At 29.9% G+C, this 19,791-nt stretch overlaps 2 protein-coding genes across 2 annotated transcripts in view; one reads left to right on the top strand and one right to left on the bottom strand.

Annotated features, from left to right (window-relative positions):
• Positions 1-14,440, bottom strand: part of LOC118188348 (coiled-coil domain-containing protein 39-like) — a 63,154-nt gene extending 48,714 nt beyond the window's left edge. Inside the window, exons 1-4 of the mRNA XM_035358760.2 lie at positions 14,211-14,440; positions 13,951-14,070; positions 13,694-13,840; positions 4,413-4,571 (exon numbers count right to left, since the gene is read on the bottom strand). Coding sequence (XP_035214651.2) covers positions 4,413-4,571; positions 13,694-13,840; positions 13,951-14,070; positions 14,211-14,414 — 630 coding nt within the window. The 5' untranslated portion in view covers positions 14,415-14,440. The remainder of the gene's footprint in view (positions 1-4,412; positions 4,572-13,693; positions 13,841-13,950; positions 14,071-14,210) is intronic.
• Positions 14,441-14,805: 365 nt separating this feature from the next.
• Positions 14,806-19,791, top strand: part of Alg9 (alpha-1,2-mannosyltransferase Alg9) — a 64,035-nt gene continuing 59,049 nt past the window's right edge. The window contains exons 1-2 of the mRNA XM_035358759.2: positions 14,806-15,086; positions 15,248-15,392. Of these exons, the coding sequence (XP_035214650.2) occupies positions 14,998-15,086; positions 15,248-15,392 (234 nt within the window). The 5' untranslated portion in view covers positions 14,806-14,997. The remainder of the gene's footprint in view (positions 15,087-15,247; positions 15,393-19,791) is intronic.

Here is a 19,791-nt window from a genome sequence, read left to right as displayed (position 1 = left end):
TATTTTTAAGAAAGTGTATTCTCTGTACTACAGCTGTTAAATTTGTTTACTTATACAGCACATAATGAATCATGCAGTTATATGTTGTTATTGTTGATGATATTATCAGATACAGAAGGCTGAATGTCAAAAGACTGTTTTCAATTATTATAAGGGTAGAAAATCTCTTTCGATAAGACAATGGAAATTCTTAATTGATTGTGATGTTAATTTTTGAAACACATATTTGATTTTTACAGTAAAATGAAATTTGGAAAAGAAATTGTGTATAGGTTGTATAAAAAGAAAAGACACTAATATGAGTTCGTTTAAATGTGCATTAAATGATATGAAATCAAGACTACTGTTCGAAGTTCTATAGAAACGATGTACGTAAAACTATTGAATACTGGTAGTTTGTTCTAGATTTGACTTTGGATGCAAAAAGAACTGGTTGCTTATTTTTCATGGTTTTCCATATGACTAACATACGTGAAAAACTGCTTTACTTAGAGTCTTCCACAAGGATGGTTTGTCTCTACAAAGATAGATCATGAGTGCTGTTTCACAATATTTAAATTTTTTGATTACTTCCTTCTTCTAAATGACAAGCATTTAGAGATATTTTGTTAATTCGAAGCAAGAGAGATGAAAAATTAGCAATGCCATTGCTGGGACTCGAACCAAGGACCTCTCGGAATGCGCGCCGAGTGTGATGACCATTACACCACGAAGGCATGCCAAGAAGACGTAAGAAATACTTTATAAACATTGAGACTGAGAGCATATTGAGAGTCTTTCGCTCCAGAAAAATTTTAATATAAATTTCTCATTCATTTCCTTATTATGATAAGGATGAAGGACAATTTTTAAAATACAACAATACTTCGCATAGTGCAGCTATCATTTCGGATTGCATATTTCACAAGTGCACATCTGTGTAGCCACCGAGGGAGTGGCTTCTAGGATGGACCAATGAGCATCCAGTAATATTTCTGTCATGTCACATGACCTTTCGCGTGCTTTGAGATTTAAGCAAGATGGTTGAAAATAATCTGCCACGCAATTTTCTGTAAAAAATAATCAAAGGATCGTCGATTGCTTCTGAAATTTTTCATTGCGAAGTTAGATCAAATATAGGCAATTATGAAGATTTCACTACCTAGTTGAAATAAATACAAACACATGTTGGATACTTCGCAAAAATATCGATGTGAAATATTACTTAATAAGTGGTAAATAAGATAAAGAAAGAAATATGTGATAAACGTCTGAGCCCAAATGCAATCTTTACATAAAACTATGCGTATGAGAAAAATATTTTCACCAGTCATATATGTAAATAGAAGTCAGCACTTTTTATTGCAGTCTATACGAAAAAGATGTTCTATACTAATAAACAATGCAGAATTTTAGCCAAAGTGAAATTTACTAATTTGCATTCGTATACATTTAGTGTGTTAAATTTCACATTTAATAACTGCTCACTCTTAAGTGAACTGTCTATACAAGAAATACTCGTCAAGCAGAATGAATTTATCGTATTCACAACGAGTATATTCAATTTATTCACATATAACTTTTAATTTTAAAAATGGATATAATCAGATCATACGTGTTCTGAATCTTACACTTTAAAAATCAAAAGAATGCACTGATATAAGAAAACACTAGATTCATTGTAACACTTTCAGTCATTCTCATCTCAATTAAAAAATATACACTTGAATTCTCTTAATCCACATAATATGCCATTATCATCAATCAAAATATTAATGCGTGATAAAAATCTCGAAAGTGAAATGTCAGCGATTAATTAAACTCAGAAAACGAAAGCACTACAAGATCTCTACTATTAGGCCATATATTTGTAACTGCCAAACAAATGCAAATTAAAACGTAAACAACATACTCTCACATGCACGAAGATTTAGCGTCACAAGAGCAATAGCAGCTCATTGGTCCATTTCCGAAACCCCTCCCTCAGTGCCTGCGCAGATGTGCACTTGTGAAATATGCTTCCGAATTCACTATGGATTGGTTTGGAAATATCAAAACAAAATAAATTTTAATTAATAAAAATAAAAATAAATTACAGAAACTTAGTATATAAAAATATTTTTTGTATGCAGTCATCTCCTCCGTTTATACTGTTGAATCTGTTTTTGTGCAGTTTATTTTTCATGCCGTTTTAAAGTTGTGCAATGATACATATTTTATTTACCCTCCTAAGTTTCCTTAGGAACAGACTTGGCTTGGACAGCTAATTGCACTCACTGAGTAGGAATGTTCCACAGAGATAGTAATACCACCATCCTTCCTCGTGGTTCCTACCAGCGAATCAAGGCGTTATTTATGGATGAATGGAACAAGGCAGCATTTACAGCCTGGTTGAGTCACATTTATGTGCAAGCCATAAAAGCTACGATGGGAGAAAATTCGCCTACTTTACATGAATTTTGGAAGAGCTGCAACAGAAATGTTGTCAAAAATGTAGGCAAAACATGGTATGACGTATACGCAGCTATATGAGAGTAGTATGAAAACGTATATGTTGTACGAATGATTTTATTAGTTTTGAAACTTATTTTTCTAATGTGCTAAATCACTAATAACGTAAAGGAAGTTGAACGGCAATGAGATTCTGTCAACCAACCTATCTGAGTACAGAAATTTGCACAAACTTGATAACGCAGCACTTGTTAACATACAGTGGTAGTGATAGTAGTGGGTTTCTTGGCACAAAATCTCAATGGTTATATGCCCCGGAACACATACATGTCTTGTTAACATACAGAACAACTAACTTAAGAACAATGGAAGGACAACTTAGCCAACAACAACTACGTGAGCGCTTGTAGAGAATTAGCAGTTGAAAAGCTATCAAAAGTTATTGAAATGGTTAAAATCTTGTCTGAGCGTATGGTGAAAGCTGATCTCAGCAATGAATGTAGCTTTAGGATTCGCCGAACAATAAAAAGTGTGACTCATTTCTGCAAAGAAATGTATGAAGAAAAAAGCGTAAAGAAGAAAAGTGTGTTATCATCGATATTGGATATTTTAGAAAATAGATAATAAGTTATAAAAATATTCATTTTTTAAAATTATTACTAATGCAAATGTTTGAATTTATTATTTGTATTTTATTTATTGAAAATAAAGGAGAAGTTTTTTTTTTGGAGGGGAGGGGAGAATAAATTATAATTTTTTTTAAAGGGGATGTGTATTTATTTTCCCTATTAGTACGGGATACTCGTGGAACCGATTCCCCGGACTATTGCGAGGTATTGCTGTTTTTTCTGTGAAAGCTTAAACTAAAAATTAAACTTTAATAAAAGAAAATTTGAAAAGTGGAAACATTTAAAATCTACAAATGAATCAGAAAAAAGTTTTGGAAATCTGTCCGTCTATATTTTGTCTAGAACCCATGGGCTTCATGACATGAAATTTAGGTACAATTTCTTAAAGCTCATTTCATAAAACATTTAAACTTTATAGAGATAAGCAGATTTCCATTTCTACTGCAGCAAACGTTACTTTTAACAAGGTATTATTAATATCAATGAAGTACCAACCTCAATAACAGAATTTCATAATTAAATACAATTACTTACTATCACTCAACATTTTAAGAGAATTGAAAAAAGAAAAAAAAAATATTTGATAATATAAAAAGATAATAAAAAAAAATTATAAAAATAATAAAAAGATAATAATAATAAAAAAAAAAAATCTGAAATGTTTCAGATTTTAAATTACGTCCAAAGGGGCGTTTTTTAACATTTTGTGTGTTACCTTTCTTTATTAAATATCATGTTCCTCGCACTTAAACCATAAGATCCAGTGCAACAGCAATATCGCAAAATAGTTTTAAAACGAGCATATCTTTAGAATTCCCGATACAGAGACTCACGCGCTGGAGATAAAAATGTTTTTTCTGCACAACGTTGCCATTGCTCGCTTTGAAATCCTTGAGTTTGTTAATCAAAAATTCGTCAAAGTTTTAAAAAATAGGAAATCGATCATAAAACAAATTTCAAATTTCAAATTTGGTCTTCCACATGCTCATATTCGTTGGAGGATTACGTTATTCAAAATTCGATGACTCTATGTACCGTTGTTTTATCACAATACGAGAAATATACATACATTTATGCAGATTTTTCATTATTTAATTTCTTCAAATATAATGCAGGACTCTAACATTTTATGGCAACAGTTTGAAAAGTGAACCGACATTTATCCGTCCGACGCAAAATGCCAAAACGAAACTAATAGTCCTTAGGGATTCAAATCCCTTTGGACTAATAAATAAAAGATAATAAAAAGAATTATTATTATTAATAAAAGATTTATTATATATTAATAAAGATAATAAAAAGAAATATAAAAAGTTCTTTGGATTAATATTGATCAATATGGAATGAACTAACACTTATTTTGCTGTCATCTTCACTAGTATATTTTAAAAGTGCCATGTTGTCTTTTTCCATTTGTGCAGACTTTTCAAGGTAATGCAACAAAGCCTCTTCATCCATCTGTGTCGCTAATTTCAGTTTTTCACTTTTCTCAGTTTGTTCAGCAATAGCTGCCTAAAAATTTGAAAGAAATATTTACTCAATGCGCAGTATAGTATGTTATTTAAAGGTTTATGTAGCAACAATGTTCTCAAATTGCAGAAATTTAAAAACATCTTTTAGAGTTAATAACACTGAGCGGAAGGAAAGCTGTTTCTTTTTGACACATTTAATATCTTCACATTAGCTTTTGTTAAAGAAAATACAAAGCTGAGAAACAACAGTTCATTTTGTGATATAAATTGTGATTAAAATAAATACTGAATTTTTTAATAAACTAGGCAAGAATGACTAATCTAACGTAAAATATATAAATGAATATGGTGAATACACAGAATAAAAATCATTTTTAGTAAAAGTAAAATAATACAAATTATTTCTTTAAAATAACATTTTAATATAAATTTTCACAATTGAATTCATTTCAAAGTAAATTCAATATATATGCAAAATTTAAACAATTCAAATATGATATAACAGGAATCACTTTTCAGCAGATCGTAAATTGTATTTTTAAAATAAAATCTGCATGTTAGGAAGTTTGTACTTTCATGAAAAAAGTCAACTATTGAAAAATCTTTAAATACATAAAAAAGTAATGTTGTTTGAATTCCTAAAATTTTAGAGATTTGACATCATTATTTATATTAGTTTACAAAGATATCTGAATAAAAGGCATTTAGGATGCACCTTATTCAAAAATCAGTAATCAGAGTGATGTTTCGATTCAGCTCTAACACTGTACATCTACCTATTTTAATATAATTATTTTGTAGCCAATTTGATATTAATATTGTAACGAAAAACCCAGCTGCGGTAAGATAGCTTTCCCGCAAAGCGGGATTAGGGTTGCCAGAGAGTGGCAAGGAAAGGCAAGGCTGCAAGATTTGGGGCGAAATCGTACATTCGGTGACAAATTTGGCGATACGCCTCAGACGGAACAAGAGCATTCTACTAGAATGAATTCTTACCGGTTTTCCCGAGAGTCAAATGCTATAAACACCTTGACTGTAAGCGGCGTAGCAGTGTATTTTGAGAGTATTTTGTGTAGTGAAGAGAGTATCTAGAGTATCTTGAGAGTATTTTGAGTAGTGAAGAGAATATCTATGTTGAGTTTAGCAGTAGTGCTTTGAGTTCAGAGATTAGATGGAGAGCGATCGACCAAGTCGGGAGCTATGTATTTTAGTGCTTTGCCGTGAAGCTGTCTTCACCGTTATAGCCTGATAGACTCAAGGCTGTGTTACTGATTGTTTCAGGATGTTTGTCGTAGTTTTACGACGACTGTAACGTGTTTTTGGAACTGTCCTGTGTAATACTGACGAATAAATTATGTTTTCATTCTTCATCAAGCATTGTCGTCAATCGCTTCAAATCCGAGAACTAGTAAAACGCAGCAATATTATAGATTAAAAACTGATTAAATCTTTATTTAAAACTTCAAAACTGTATTAAAGCAAATACTTTTTATTCTTTTTCGTATTATAACAACAACAAAATATTTCAGCTGATTATTTTTTATTAATTTTTTTAACCTTACTCTTGTTAATAGAAAAAAGGTGAACCTTTTATGATGCGAGAATTAACAAACTGTAGGTAAATATAATTTAGTTAATCTTTATATTTATAAACGATTTTGAGATTATTCTGTAATGCATTTCAAAAGAAACATAAAGAAGTAGATTAATCTTTCAATTTAAAGACAAGTCTTATATTTACAAATTACAATTTTATAATGTGCTTCAATTAAGAAAAGTCAAAGTAAAAATGAAACAGCTTGAAATAAATTGCTTAAATGTTTTGTGAGGTTAGTCGCGCTCTTCTTTATTCAGTTTGTAACTAAGAACAGATCAATCAGACATTATTTCAAGAGTTCAGTATTATGAACTAATATCCCAAAATGAATTTTTTGGATATTATGAACTAATATCCAAAAAAAGATATTATGAACTAATATCTTTTTCAGATCGTCATTTTCTTTGCACTATTAAATCATTTTTTTACTTATACAGTAAGACCCCGCTTAACGCGGGGGATACGTTCCATCGAAGTAGACCGTAATGCGAAACAGCGCTAAGCGAAGCTGTCTTAGCATGTAAATAATGGGGTTAGGGGAAGACGGATAAAAAATGGTTAGGCATTAAATTTAATAATGTTTTTTTAATAAAAATAAAATCAAACATTTATTTCTTACAAAAGTAAAAACAATATAAACGCATATACTTTTAAAAACAAATAAAATTCTCAGTCAGATCATTCAGTCTATTCTGGGTTTCCAATTTTCTGCCTTTTTGTCAAGAAGGCATTATGATAGATTGGCTTAATGGCATATTGCGTTCAATTTCGTCGTCAATCCATATAGACAGTCGTTTTTCCATTTCCTCTATAATGTTATTTCTAGAACGGGTAATTCTAGTTGCAGAGCTTGACGTAGTTGCAGTTGCCGATGACAGTATTTTTTTTTTTATTCTTAAGAATTGTCCTTATTGTTGAAGTTGCCAAAATCAATGCAGCACTAATTTGAGATTGACGTTCACCAGAATCTAATCTTCTAATCACTTGCATTTGAGTTTCCAGTGAAATGCTTTTTCTGGTTGCTTTCTTTTCTTGTTTTTTATTATCACCCATGATAAAAACTAAAGATCATAATATTTGTCACTGTATTAATCGTTATAGTATTATACAAATTTAAACTTACAATAATGTCAACAAATGTTTCAAATGATAAAAATGCGTCCACCAAGCAAGAAACACAACTACACTGTTTCGGATATGTTATTTGGAAACCTAGCGCTGCGCACAATTTCGGAGAATCCCCGGGTTGAAATAACAGAGCGCTAAACCGAAACAGCGCTAAACGAAACAGCGTTAAGCGGGGTCTTACTGTATATTTTATTGCATAATTATTTGTTCCATTTTTTGTCATTTTCAGTAGGTCACATAGAAAGACAATAACAGATGCTTCAGGAGTCAATCAAATGAAGATTGTTAAATAGAGTATAGTAAACTGTACTCAAGGGTTAATTTCTAAAATCAAAAGTGTCGGAGCCCTTTAGAAAGCCGTTAGGAAGGAGAAAAAATAAATAAAATAAAGAATAATTAAAATAATTACATTGAAATTAAAATTCAATAAATGTAAGGATATAGATAAGAATTTAATAAATTATTAAATTAATTATAAATAGTTAAAAGAAATAACGGACCTCGTCTTATTTGGGGCTCCGATTGGACTTACAATTTCAAACAAAAACTAAAAAATAGTTCAGCTGGCCTCCCTCTGAATTTAGACCCTAAATATACAACATACGATTTCAAAAGGGGGGGAGGACTTCTTTTTCTAGCACAGCAGTGCAAAAAATTAAAACGATTGAAGCATCACTGATGAAAATAATGAGAATGCTAGAAACAATATGAGAATATGGAAAGAAATTTTAATGAAGAATTGTAGTTTCGAAAAAAAAGAAAGTCCAACGCTTTCCAACCCTGCCAATATAATTCTAGCTGTCAAGTAGAATGCTACTGGACAAAAACCTTTTACCCCCAATCCTATACGATGACAACATGCAACCAAATGTAAGATCTGCATAAGTGACAATTTTTGCTCCTATATTTGGTTACATAATTCAAGTCTGCAGGAGGTCTGCAGTAAGAGGTCACTAGCACTGGACTTGGAAGACTAAGGTAATCACTGTTAATACTTACGGGAACAAAACACTTCACCCGTTTTCATAAATTTATTGCACTATCTAGAGAAGAATAAGAAGTTTTTTTTTTTTTTTTTTTTTTTTTTTTCCTCCTTAAAAGTTCTAACCTCCATCAAAAGTTTTGTTCCCCCAGACAAAGACAGGCATGAATTTGGACGTTAGAATCTTATAATCGATTTTTAGAGGTATATTTATTTTTAAAATAAAATTTTTGAGCTGAAACTGTGCTTTACTTACATAAAAGAACTACTGGTACCCTTTTATTACTTTCATTATTTTTTTACCTTACTTACTACTGGTGCCCTCTGGTGGGTTCCCTCGCAATTCAAGCTCTGACTGTATTTATCATTTGTAATACACTCTAACATAGTGGTTCATTTGCAATCATGGAGGTAGGAAGTAAGATGGAGTTGCCCTAAACATGTTTCTCCCGTACCCTGCTCTGAAGCACCGGCGATCCCTACGTGGTGACCAAAACATTGGGTCATTTACCATTGAGTTCAATGGGATTTGACGCATTCGGATGTAAATATTTTGTAATTACGTCGTAAATATACATATAAATGTATATATTTTCTTTTTCTACAACACTTCAGAGTCCTAAGTATATGAAAACAACATATTTTTAAACAACATTTCATTCTGAACGGAATTAAATGCTATACTTTTAACAGGACAGTTGTCTCAGAATGGTTTAATTTGAATGAAATATTTTCATAAGTTTTCGTTAATTACATTAGAAAAAAGAATTAAGGTAATTCGATTTTATTCGGTTAAGGTACAAAAATTACGATCAAAGTTTATTCTATTATTAATATTTAAATTATGCATTATTTCTTTTCTATTTATAGAGCTTCTTCCTAAAATACTTTTTTAAATATGACATGATTTTTTGGCTTCTGAGGCATCTTTTAAATCGAAAAATGTAAGTCAATTTATAATTAATGCTCTATTCCGTTCATTTTAAATTAGAGAATTATTAGGAATTAGCGAAATACTTTAAATAGTACTTGACTTTCTCTGAACATTTCTGAAAGGGAATAAAATAAGTTTTTTTTTTTTTTTTTTTTTTTTTTTAAGTATTATTTAAAACTTGTAACTGAGTTATTATAAAATGTAAGGGAAATAATTCTTTTAATTATCAGATTTCTTTAAACCTTCATTTAAAACAATACATATTCCAAAACTCTTTATTACTTTCTTAAGTGCGCATCTCATAGCATTTGCTTTACAATACCTTTTAACAGATTGCTTTCCAATACGAACAATTCTTGCTTAAATAGTTTTATAACCTATTTGTCAACAGGATTTCAATTTATGTTTACAATTCAATATTAAGGTTATTATATATTAGATTATAATCATTATAAATTAAATACATTTAATAATTAGATTTCTTCACAGTACTTTCACAGTTGTTTATAAGTGAATAAATTCTTCATTTCAAATACATTTGTAAATAATTTAATGAATATTTATGTATTTTGTCAAAGGCAGATACATGCTTTTTGCAATAATATGCAACAATAATATATGGATGTGAAAAAAATTTGTTTTATTTAAAACATTTTGGCGTTTGGAAAACAAAATAAAAGTAGCGAATACTTTATCAAGGGTATCGAAAGACGTATACAATTTTAAATGTACCGTAAGGTATTTTTCATTCTTTAAGCTGTAGGGTTTATATTTATTTTAACTAACATTTATTTTAAGTTTAAACTATCTTTCCTGTCAAGCCTTACTTTCCCCTGGAACTGCCAATGCCAGAATATGTAAATTTTAGTAGAACGCGCAAGCATTCAAATTATCAGCGGAAGTATTATGATTTAAATAGAAGGAAACGAGTTCGGTGAGAGATTCTTACTTAGCGAGCGCGGAGGTAGTTAGCGAGAATTGAAGAACCCCGCGTTGCGGCCTATGTGCTTGGCGGGAAGTAGTGGTAATCGTTCCAGTGAGCTTCAAGTCTGCTGAATTAGCAGCGGTATTGTAAAACGCGGTGAGTTAGTTATTTTAGAGAGCCTCGTAGTTAGAATCTTGTCTTTAGTTTCTTTTCAGGTTATTATTTTTATTTGACTGCCGAGTTGGCACCGTCTGTAAGCGTCAAGAGAACGCAATTGTAATTTATTATGTTGAATAAAAAGGGACTTAAACCCTTCACAAGGCTCTATCTTTTATACAAGTTTTCACAGTCACCTCTTGGTTGCGTGCAAGTTGGAGGCGCGCAACGTTATAAAGCATAACATTTTTCTTAAAATCTATATTTTTGTAGTTCAACAGCTTAGAATTTTATAAAACAAATTCATAATCAAAATCGCGCTGTTGTTAGTTATCGAAAAATAACCAAGATGTGATTTTTGCGTAAATGTCACTAAACTATACAAATTGCTATTATCCATCACACTATGAATGTTTCTTTCATGCGAAAGTGTCCCTTTTTCGATTTACATGGAACTGTCGTGTGTTGAAATACTATCAGAACTGTGTCAAGCGAGCTTCTGAATGTAAACAAAGAACGCCCCATCTGGTGACCCAAGCTTCAAAGTAGTGCTTCACTTCTAGTGGCGACTGGCCCCTCCTTCCTTTCCTACCTCCATGTTTGCAATATACTTTGATATTTATGTGTTGATTCTGAGTGAAGCTATTTCATTAATGGTTAAAAATTAATAGATTTCGAATTACAAATGCACAATAAAGAAATGTTTTTCAAAGTAAAATTCATATGGAAAAAAATAGTTTTTTCCATATGAATTTTACTTTGAAGAAAATTTAAATGTGGAAAAAAAAAAAAAAAAAAAAAACCCACTTTTGTCGTTTGCGACATAATTTGTATTTTACATATTAGAATTTTCAGAGTACTTAGAACGTTCCTAATCTCTACACTTATTGTTCTGATTATTAAGCAATTCCAAGAGATCATGGTACTATGCTCTGGTAAATTACAAATAATAATGTATTTAAAATATTTTCTAACATAACCAGTGAATTTAATATTATGCTCGATGCAGCAATTTATATCAATACAAGTACCTGTCGTAAGATTCATTGATGCTAATGCATTATGTCAAAACAGATACAAGGGCCCACCAGTGGCTGAGCAGTAAAAATCGCTGAACACTGACTCGCCTGGAATCTAAACCAGGTTCGAACTGGTAGTTCGAACCTGGTTTAGATTCCAGGCGAGTCCTCCACAAAGGCATTCATCGCTTTAGACCTAATGTGCTTTGCTGTAATCAACTGAACCAAACCAAAATAGATATAAAATGCTGCAAACTAAAACAGTTAACTTTTGTTTTTAGCTTTAACAAACAGTTAGGTTGTATTATAATGCTTCTTGCATTGACGGCGCTATTCTGTGGGATTATTAGGAATTGATTGGAAATGATACTTTGGATGGGGTAGAAGACATTAAAGGGATATTTTATATTATACTTTTAGCAGTATATAAGAATTTTATTTCATTCAATTGGTACTTATTAATATTAGTTTTCTCATAATAGAAATGATAGAAGAAGAAAAATAGACAATTCATGTAATATATTTTATGAAAAATTTGGGATATTAGTTCATAATACTGAACTCATTCACTGTATTTCTTTAAGTTAGCTAAAAATGTTAATTATTTGTATGTAACTACCAATATTTCTGTATCAATGTATCAAGTGATTGTTTGTCACTAATTATTTTTCATTAGGTGTAAGATTTTACAATTTGCACTTTCAACCAAGTTTTACTGTAAGATACTTTGACAAATATTTTGGATGATAGACATCATGATTTAATAGTACAAAAATGGTGATTTGAAAAAGATTTGGATCACTGCTTCTCCAGGTTAATATAGTTTGTAAATTTTAGCACTTTACTCTCTTTGAATAATTTAACATTCTTCTATTTAATAAATTAATTTTAAATCTACAAAGAAAGTGAAGTTTAAAAGACATATGCCTAATACGAGATCCTAAAAGAATTTATGTTTAGAATAGTCTTACTTTATAAAGCTTCATACCTTACTTTTTAATACCAACACAACAAATATCTTTCAGTTTCACAAAATAAAAAATACTCACTTTACTTAAGTTACAATATTATATACTAATATTAAAAATTATGTAATATTAGTGCATTCTAATAAATCTACTTATGTTTACCAGAGCTTAATCTACTTTATCAAAGAGAATGTTGAAAATATTTTAGGTGCTAATATTCTTAACTTGATTAAAGTGGAATTTTAAAACATCACTATAAAAATAAGTAATAATAAATTTACTCTAGCATGTAGGTATAAACAAATGATGTAGTGTATATTTTAGGAAATAATATTGATTTTTTCCAACCATAAAGTAATACTGAATCATAAACCATTTAGTTTATTAGAAAAAAATACTGTTTTACTATACAATATCATATTTATCAAGGCAACGCTATGTTTATTATTTGTCTATATGAATTAAAAAATAGTCTACATAAGAAAAATTATAATTACTCTGGATACTTTTCGGTTTTAAGGGCTGGATTCAGAATGGCATGCATGCATGTATGCAAATATGTAAGTGTGTACATACATACATGCATACGTACGTACATTTAAACACATGTACACGTACTTACATCATGAACACATACATCCATATAGAAAGATACTTTACTATTCAGTGAAGACATAAAAAAATTAATTTTATTACATTTCATATACCATTAAAATCCACAAATCAAATTTTTTATATATTCACCCATAACTGATATTCTTATTTTCGTTTTAATTATCTATTGAATTATGTTTTGAAGTTAAATATAAAAAGAGAAAACTGCAGCAAAATTTCAAGGAAATGACTTTTTGGAAAAGTTAAGAACAAATTCCTCTTCTTCCAAAGAAATCTCTACAGGAAAAATTCTAACTTTTTTAAACAGATACCCGTGTAGTGAAGCTAATAGAAGTCAAAAATAAAAGTTCTTTCCCTACTAACACAGCCACCGTGTTAGATGCCAAAATTGACAGACTTTATTGCCAAATTTGAAATGAGTAGCTTTTAACTATTACATAATTATTATATGATGACTAATATTACGAGGAAGTATAAAATAAAATCGTTAGAACTTCAGAAACAGTCAAATTTCACGAATAATAATTCAGGAGAAAATTAAATTAAATTTTATCTTAAATTAGGGGTAAAATGATGGTGACTTGTAGTGTGACATTTATTTAGTGACAATTATAAACTTTATAATTAATGAAATATTGCAGTTTTTTATGTAATATTAAAACCATGGAGACAGGAGCCCATGATCACAAGATCTTCACCTATTGCAGAACATAGACTGCCATGAATTTGTATCTGAATAAGACAATCTGTGTCTCCCAAAATCGGCGTAGTGTTGAAAATCATAAACTTTACAAGCAAGTTAAATTAAAAAAGAAATTTTTGTGCTTAAAATAATTACCTCTCTATTTTTTTGCCTTTCTTGCAAAGAACTGATTTCCCTCTTCATTGCTTTCATTTCTTGTTCGAGACGGCTGCATTCTCTTTCTAATAATTTCTGAGTATGAATTTCCATTTCCAACTCGTGCTCTTTTGATTTAGACAATTGCTGTTAAAAGAAAAACTATTGTAAAAAATGCAATATAACATAATTCGTTGAAAAATATAGCTACCTAGCATTTAATATTCATATATTAGTACATTCCGTTGCAAACTTGCCTGTTTATAACTAAGTGTTTGACATAAGTCGCTTAAATGCTCTCGCATATTCTTGCCTTTGTTTATGTTATTCTCAAGTATTACTTTCAGCTTTTCAATTTCAATCTTTTTTTCCCTCAGCTGTTAAAAAAAAAAAAAAAAAAAAAAAAAAAAAAAAAAAAAAAGATTAGAAAAGAACAGATATATATACATAATTTGGTCTTGCAGAGCTTTTTAATTTTATACAACAAAATTTTAACTTGTTAGATAAAAGTTCTTACTGTTTCTTCTAGTTTCCTGTTTTCTTCATTTGCAACAGGAAGATCAGGCTTATTTCGCCATATAAGATCGTTACCAGCTAAATCTATAGTATTATCGAACATTTTGAGTAGACACAGATTGCTGCAAAAAATATAGCGGCTTTCTTGAATGATAGTATATTTCCTTATATTTAGGTTTATAAATATTTTACAGTTTGTTGTCATAGTTACGTGAGAAGCTATTGCCAGATTTTGAATAGTAAACAGTATGCAGAGGTAGTATCAATAGTAAAAGGAAAACAAATAGCTCATCACATGATATTCTAATAGCGAATATGATTATTCATTCTTATAATTTAACGTAAAAATGAAACGAAAGGGGAAATGTAAGAAAGGTATTTGCATTTATTTCAAGTTAAATATATTCAAACACATTCTTTGACTTTTTAGTGACTTTTAAAATAAAACATATTTAAAGGTAAAACGAAGGAAAATGTTTAAATTTATTAGTAAAAAATTTCGAAAATTGTTTACACATTGAAATATACATGTGATATTGATTATTTCATGCAAAAAGACTAGAGCAAAAGAAGTAGCTGTCTAATTTGTCTGTCTGGTCTTTGTGATAATCATAGTTGCCGAGTGTTTATTTTGTGTTTGATGTTATATGCTAAGTTAATGACGTTTTCTTCTTAGATCCTTCTTGCTTTGCATCTAAATAAAAGTGAAATTTCTTTACTGTTATGATCAAACTAAAATCGTGGAATAAATAATCGTATTCGTAAATTTGGCATTTCAGTTAGTCAGTATGCCACCTCGGAGTCGACTACATTCGAAAGGTAAAAAAGATGTTTCTAAGGATGCAAAATATTCTGCAGAAGAAAATGCATCAGATATGTAAGTATAATTTTTTTAAACTGAAAATGAACTAGAACTATTTCATTAGATAAAATTGTTCTTTTTATTATTTTTTTTTTCACTTTGTTTTGATGGAAAAGTGAACCAAAATTATTTCGTCTGTTATCCTTGTTTTAATTTTTTTCACATTGTTTTGATAGAAAAATAGTCACAAAAGTAAAATTGAATACGCCGTGGGCACCGTCAGCATACACAGCTTTTAAAGTTCTGTTGTCAGCTCGTTTATGTGCTGCTGTTTGGAGTAATATCTCGGATTGCGATGAAGTCTTCAATTATTGGGAACCCGTGAGTAATTTTATCTGTAAAACTTAGCAGTTATTTTAATAAAAAGAATTTAACTGTGCATTCAGCTTATATTCTTTTTTTTTTATTATTATTAAAATGAAGGCAATGATCTTCCCTCAGTTTTTGTATTCATTATTCCACATTAGAAGTGTCAGTCCAAATGTTGTTTCTGTGACTTATTTAATGTGTGAAATAACGGCATGATTCATTTTCAGTTCTGTATAGCTTTTAATTTAATTATTGCACTCAACAATAAATTAATAAAAATCTTCTTGTATGAATGCAGTTGCATGTTTTAATGAGATTATAGAAATAACGGTTGATCTTTACATTATGGTAACTTGGCGTTTTTTGGCGAAAATTTGGCGACCAACTCTCCTACAGCAACCCTCTATTTTTTTTTTCCCGCCGCCATTTTGTCTTCACGAAGTAAAGACATGTTTCTTTTCTTTTTATCTACTGAACACTTCTTCCAACAATCTACTAGCCGAATTACACTTATGCTAGAAATTTTATCTAACAAAAGTGCTTAATCATGACAAATATTCACTGCAAAATTGGGAAAAAGTGCAAAATACCATACTCCTTACGCATTTTTCAAAATAACAGATACACATAAACCATGTACACGCCGACTTATTTTTACTTAAAAAAACATCCCAGAATTGCACAAAAATGGCATTGCGCACACTCTTCACTATATCCATGTACACTGCTTTTTCTCATAAATTAGAAAAATTTCGCGAAAATACATGACAATTTTCTCAATCTTTAAACCGGTAAAAAGAACATATATGAAATTACCTGATCGCGAAAAAGTATTTACCCTTTCCAAATATGAACATTTCCACGTATAAAATACATAAAATATCCAAAAACTTTTACCTCTAAATCATCTATTACATTATACACGTCACCAACGAATTCATACCGCAAGCATTACAAATACTTAGTATCAAATATTTAAATTATTTCCATGCACGTTTACTTCAACTTAAACGTATACCAAATTCCTACAAATATAAAATTCACAAAATAACTATCATTTAATTAAAATATCACTAAACCATGTACACGCCGACTTATTTTTACTTAAAAAAACATCCCAGAATTGCACAAAAATGGCATTGCGCACACTCTTCACTATATCCATGTACACTGCTTTTTCTCATAAATTAGAAAAATTTCACGAAAATACATGACAATTTTCTCAATCTTTAAACCCGGTAAAAAGAACATATATGAAATTACCTGATCGTGAAAAAGTAATGAACATTTCCACATATAAAATAAATAAAATATCCAAAAACTTTTACCTCTAAATCATCTATTACATTATACACGTCACCAACGAATTCATACCGCAACCATTACAAATACTTAGTGTCAGATATTTAAATTATTTCCATGCACGTTTACTTCAACTAAAACGTATACCAAATTCCTACAAACATAAAATTCACAAAATAACTATCATTGAATTAAAATATAATTAAATTCAAAAACACTACTTAAAATATAAATGAGCACATACATTAAATTAATACATACATAAATACCCATTTCGAATTCACTTTAGTTACGGCCATGGGATCCAAAAATTCACGAACACTGTTTCACACAACACAGAATAAGGCCAAATACAAAATTTCCAGATTTTTTCCCGATTTGCCCCCTTTTCCGATTAAAGAACCGTAATTCGTCCATTAATATCACATGACATATCCCATGACCTCTCATTTCCCTCACACAAAATAATGCGTAATCGGAACTGAGTACTGCTCACATTATTACCAAAGTGCCAGGTAGTAACCTTTATCGCCTCCAAAATGTCGCTAAACTACCAGTTACCATATTGTAAAGATCAACCGAAATAACTTTACAAGAACTGTAAAACAGCAGTAAATTATATCAGTAATAAAACTGTGCTTTTGGTGTTATGTTGCGTATTATTGATTTATATAAAACACTAATAATTGGCACTTGCAGTTGACTTACTGGCCTTATCTTGTATGTAGTACTTTCATAATCTTAAAATTACTTGAAAAGTGATTAAAGTACATTATTGGATTAGATGCAATCAAACTAAGTAATGTATTAATGCTACATTTTTTATAATGAGTTGTGATCATGAATGAATTCATAATTAAGAATTGTTTATAATTATTTATATATATTTTATTCCTCCTTTCTTTCAGAATAATTTTAAATATGTGATTGCTATAAATCTCAACTATATGTTAGTGAGTTGTAAGTGTAGTTATATGCTTGGTAAGGTAACAAGGTTGAAAAGTAAGAGAAACTGTTTTAGATGACTAAAGTAAAAGCTTTAATATTTTAATAACAATCATACATCAGTATGTGATTGATCTCATCGTAGATTTTTATATAATTAGTATTAATTTTTTTCTATTTGAAGTTATTATAAAATTATTAACCTGGCAGAAGGATTGAGTAGAAATGATGATCATATAGTAAACAAATTCTACTAAATCATGTACATTTCATGTGACTAGACAGTAAAAAATTGCCTTTTAAAAACAACAAAACATAATTTATTAATACACAAATGTGGATTAATAAGAATTAGTTTCATAAATTGCTATCTTGAAAATGATGTTCACACACTGTTGAATGAAATATTGGCATAAAAAGAAGTATAGTTTGTCAATAGTAAACATTTTCCCACATAAATTTATTAAGTTAACTTGAATTTTAACATTGAAGTATATTTGCTGAAAAGAAAGAAGGGGGGGGACTAAAACAAAGTATAAATTCAACACAGTTTTAAAATTACATTATGCTAATTCTTTGCAAATTATAATTTTATAAGTTTATGTCATGAATTTTAATCTAACAACCACATGCAGATCATTTTGGAAGAGTCTTACAAAGTTATTTAACTTTTTCTATTGCCTTTTAGTTTTCATTACTTTTTAACTGTGCTGAGTCTTCTGTTGATTCGGCAATGTCTTGATGTTTAACAATTTGTAGTGGGTAGATTCTTTGAAATGGTCATAACAGTGTACTCATGCTGTCTTGACACATACAATTCTAACTTTATTGTTGTGCCCTGGGATAAGCTTTATTAGAGTGATAAAACCAAGTCTAGATCAAGCACTCCAACTTCTTCAGCATTATTCAAGAACATATTATGAGTCAAGCAAAGTGAACCAACCACCTGGATTTTTGGAAGTACAAGTTATGATGTGTATCCCACAGTCATAAAGAATTGTTTGCCTTTCTTTGAAATCCAACAAAGCTTTCCCAAGAATTTTTCTTAGTAATTATTTAATAGCACCTGTCTTTGTCTTTCACCTGTGGGATTTTGGCCACTGTTTTGCTGTACATCTTATGAATACTGTAGCAGCATATTTCAGTACTCTTCTGTTATTAGGGACCAGAAATATATGCATGTATATATGGATGTATGTTTTCATGTATGCATGTATATATGTATGTAATAATAATTTATGGTACTATTCCGTTTTGAGGACCGTAAAAAAAAATTGCAGTGAAAATTATGCGCAAAAGCGCCAAATCTAGCAAACGTGGTCATTTAACAGTGCACCAAATGTAGCATACGCGCTGATGTCAAATTGCATAAGTTTAGATAGTTCTATATTTCTTAAGATGCCATTGAAATACTAGTTTAGTTTTTAAATCCTTTTTTGATATCCTATGGATTTAACAATTTGGGAAATGCCTATGACGAAAAGCCTGCAATAGAATTTTTTCAAAGAAAAGGCATCATTCATTATAGAAAATTATGTTTGAACAACCAACGAGATGAAAATATACTTTAGCGATAACTCGGTAGTGAAATAGGGATGCAGGAGTCCATTCAGTTATGTTTAGCCTTTTTTTTTATATAAATTATAATTATGATCTGATATAGTTATTTACTCTTATGCTTTCATTCAGTTATGTTTAGACTTTTTAATATAAATTATAATAATAAAAAAGTATTATATGAAATTAACCTTTCATCTAAATTAAAACAATAATCTTAGCTAGTTATTTACTATTATACTTCCTTTCTTGCCTTAGGGTTGCCGCAATTACTTTTGGCAGCACTGCCATCAACAATAGTTTGGTGATTTTTTACGACCTTCAAAACGGAATAGTATCTAATTTATTTACTGAAGAAATATTTCGATGAATTTTAGTTCATTCAATATATATGTATGTACATATACATAAACACGTGTGTACACATATATGTACATTCAGAAATATATGCATGTATGCATATGTACGTACACATGTGCATACATGCATATATTTCTGAATCCAGTCATAATAACAAAAGTACCCATATTTCTAGTTGAATGGTGTCATAAAAGCATGCTGACTGAATTTAACCCCAGTGCTCCCATCAAACAATCTACATACCTTT

The sequence above is a fragment of the Stegodyphus dumicola genome, chromosome 10, assembly GCF_044657685.1.
Source record: "Stegodyphus dumicola isolate Sdum_Otavi_A_Nest chromosome 10, ASM4465768v1".
NCBI lineage: Eukaryota > Metazoa > Arthropoda > Arachnida > Araneae > Eresidae > Stegodyphus > Stegodyphus dumicola.
Note: the sequence above shows the minus strand (reverse complement) of the source record. Positions and strands in the feature narration are given on the sequence as shown.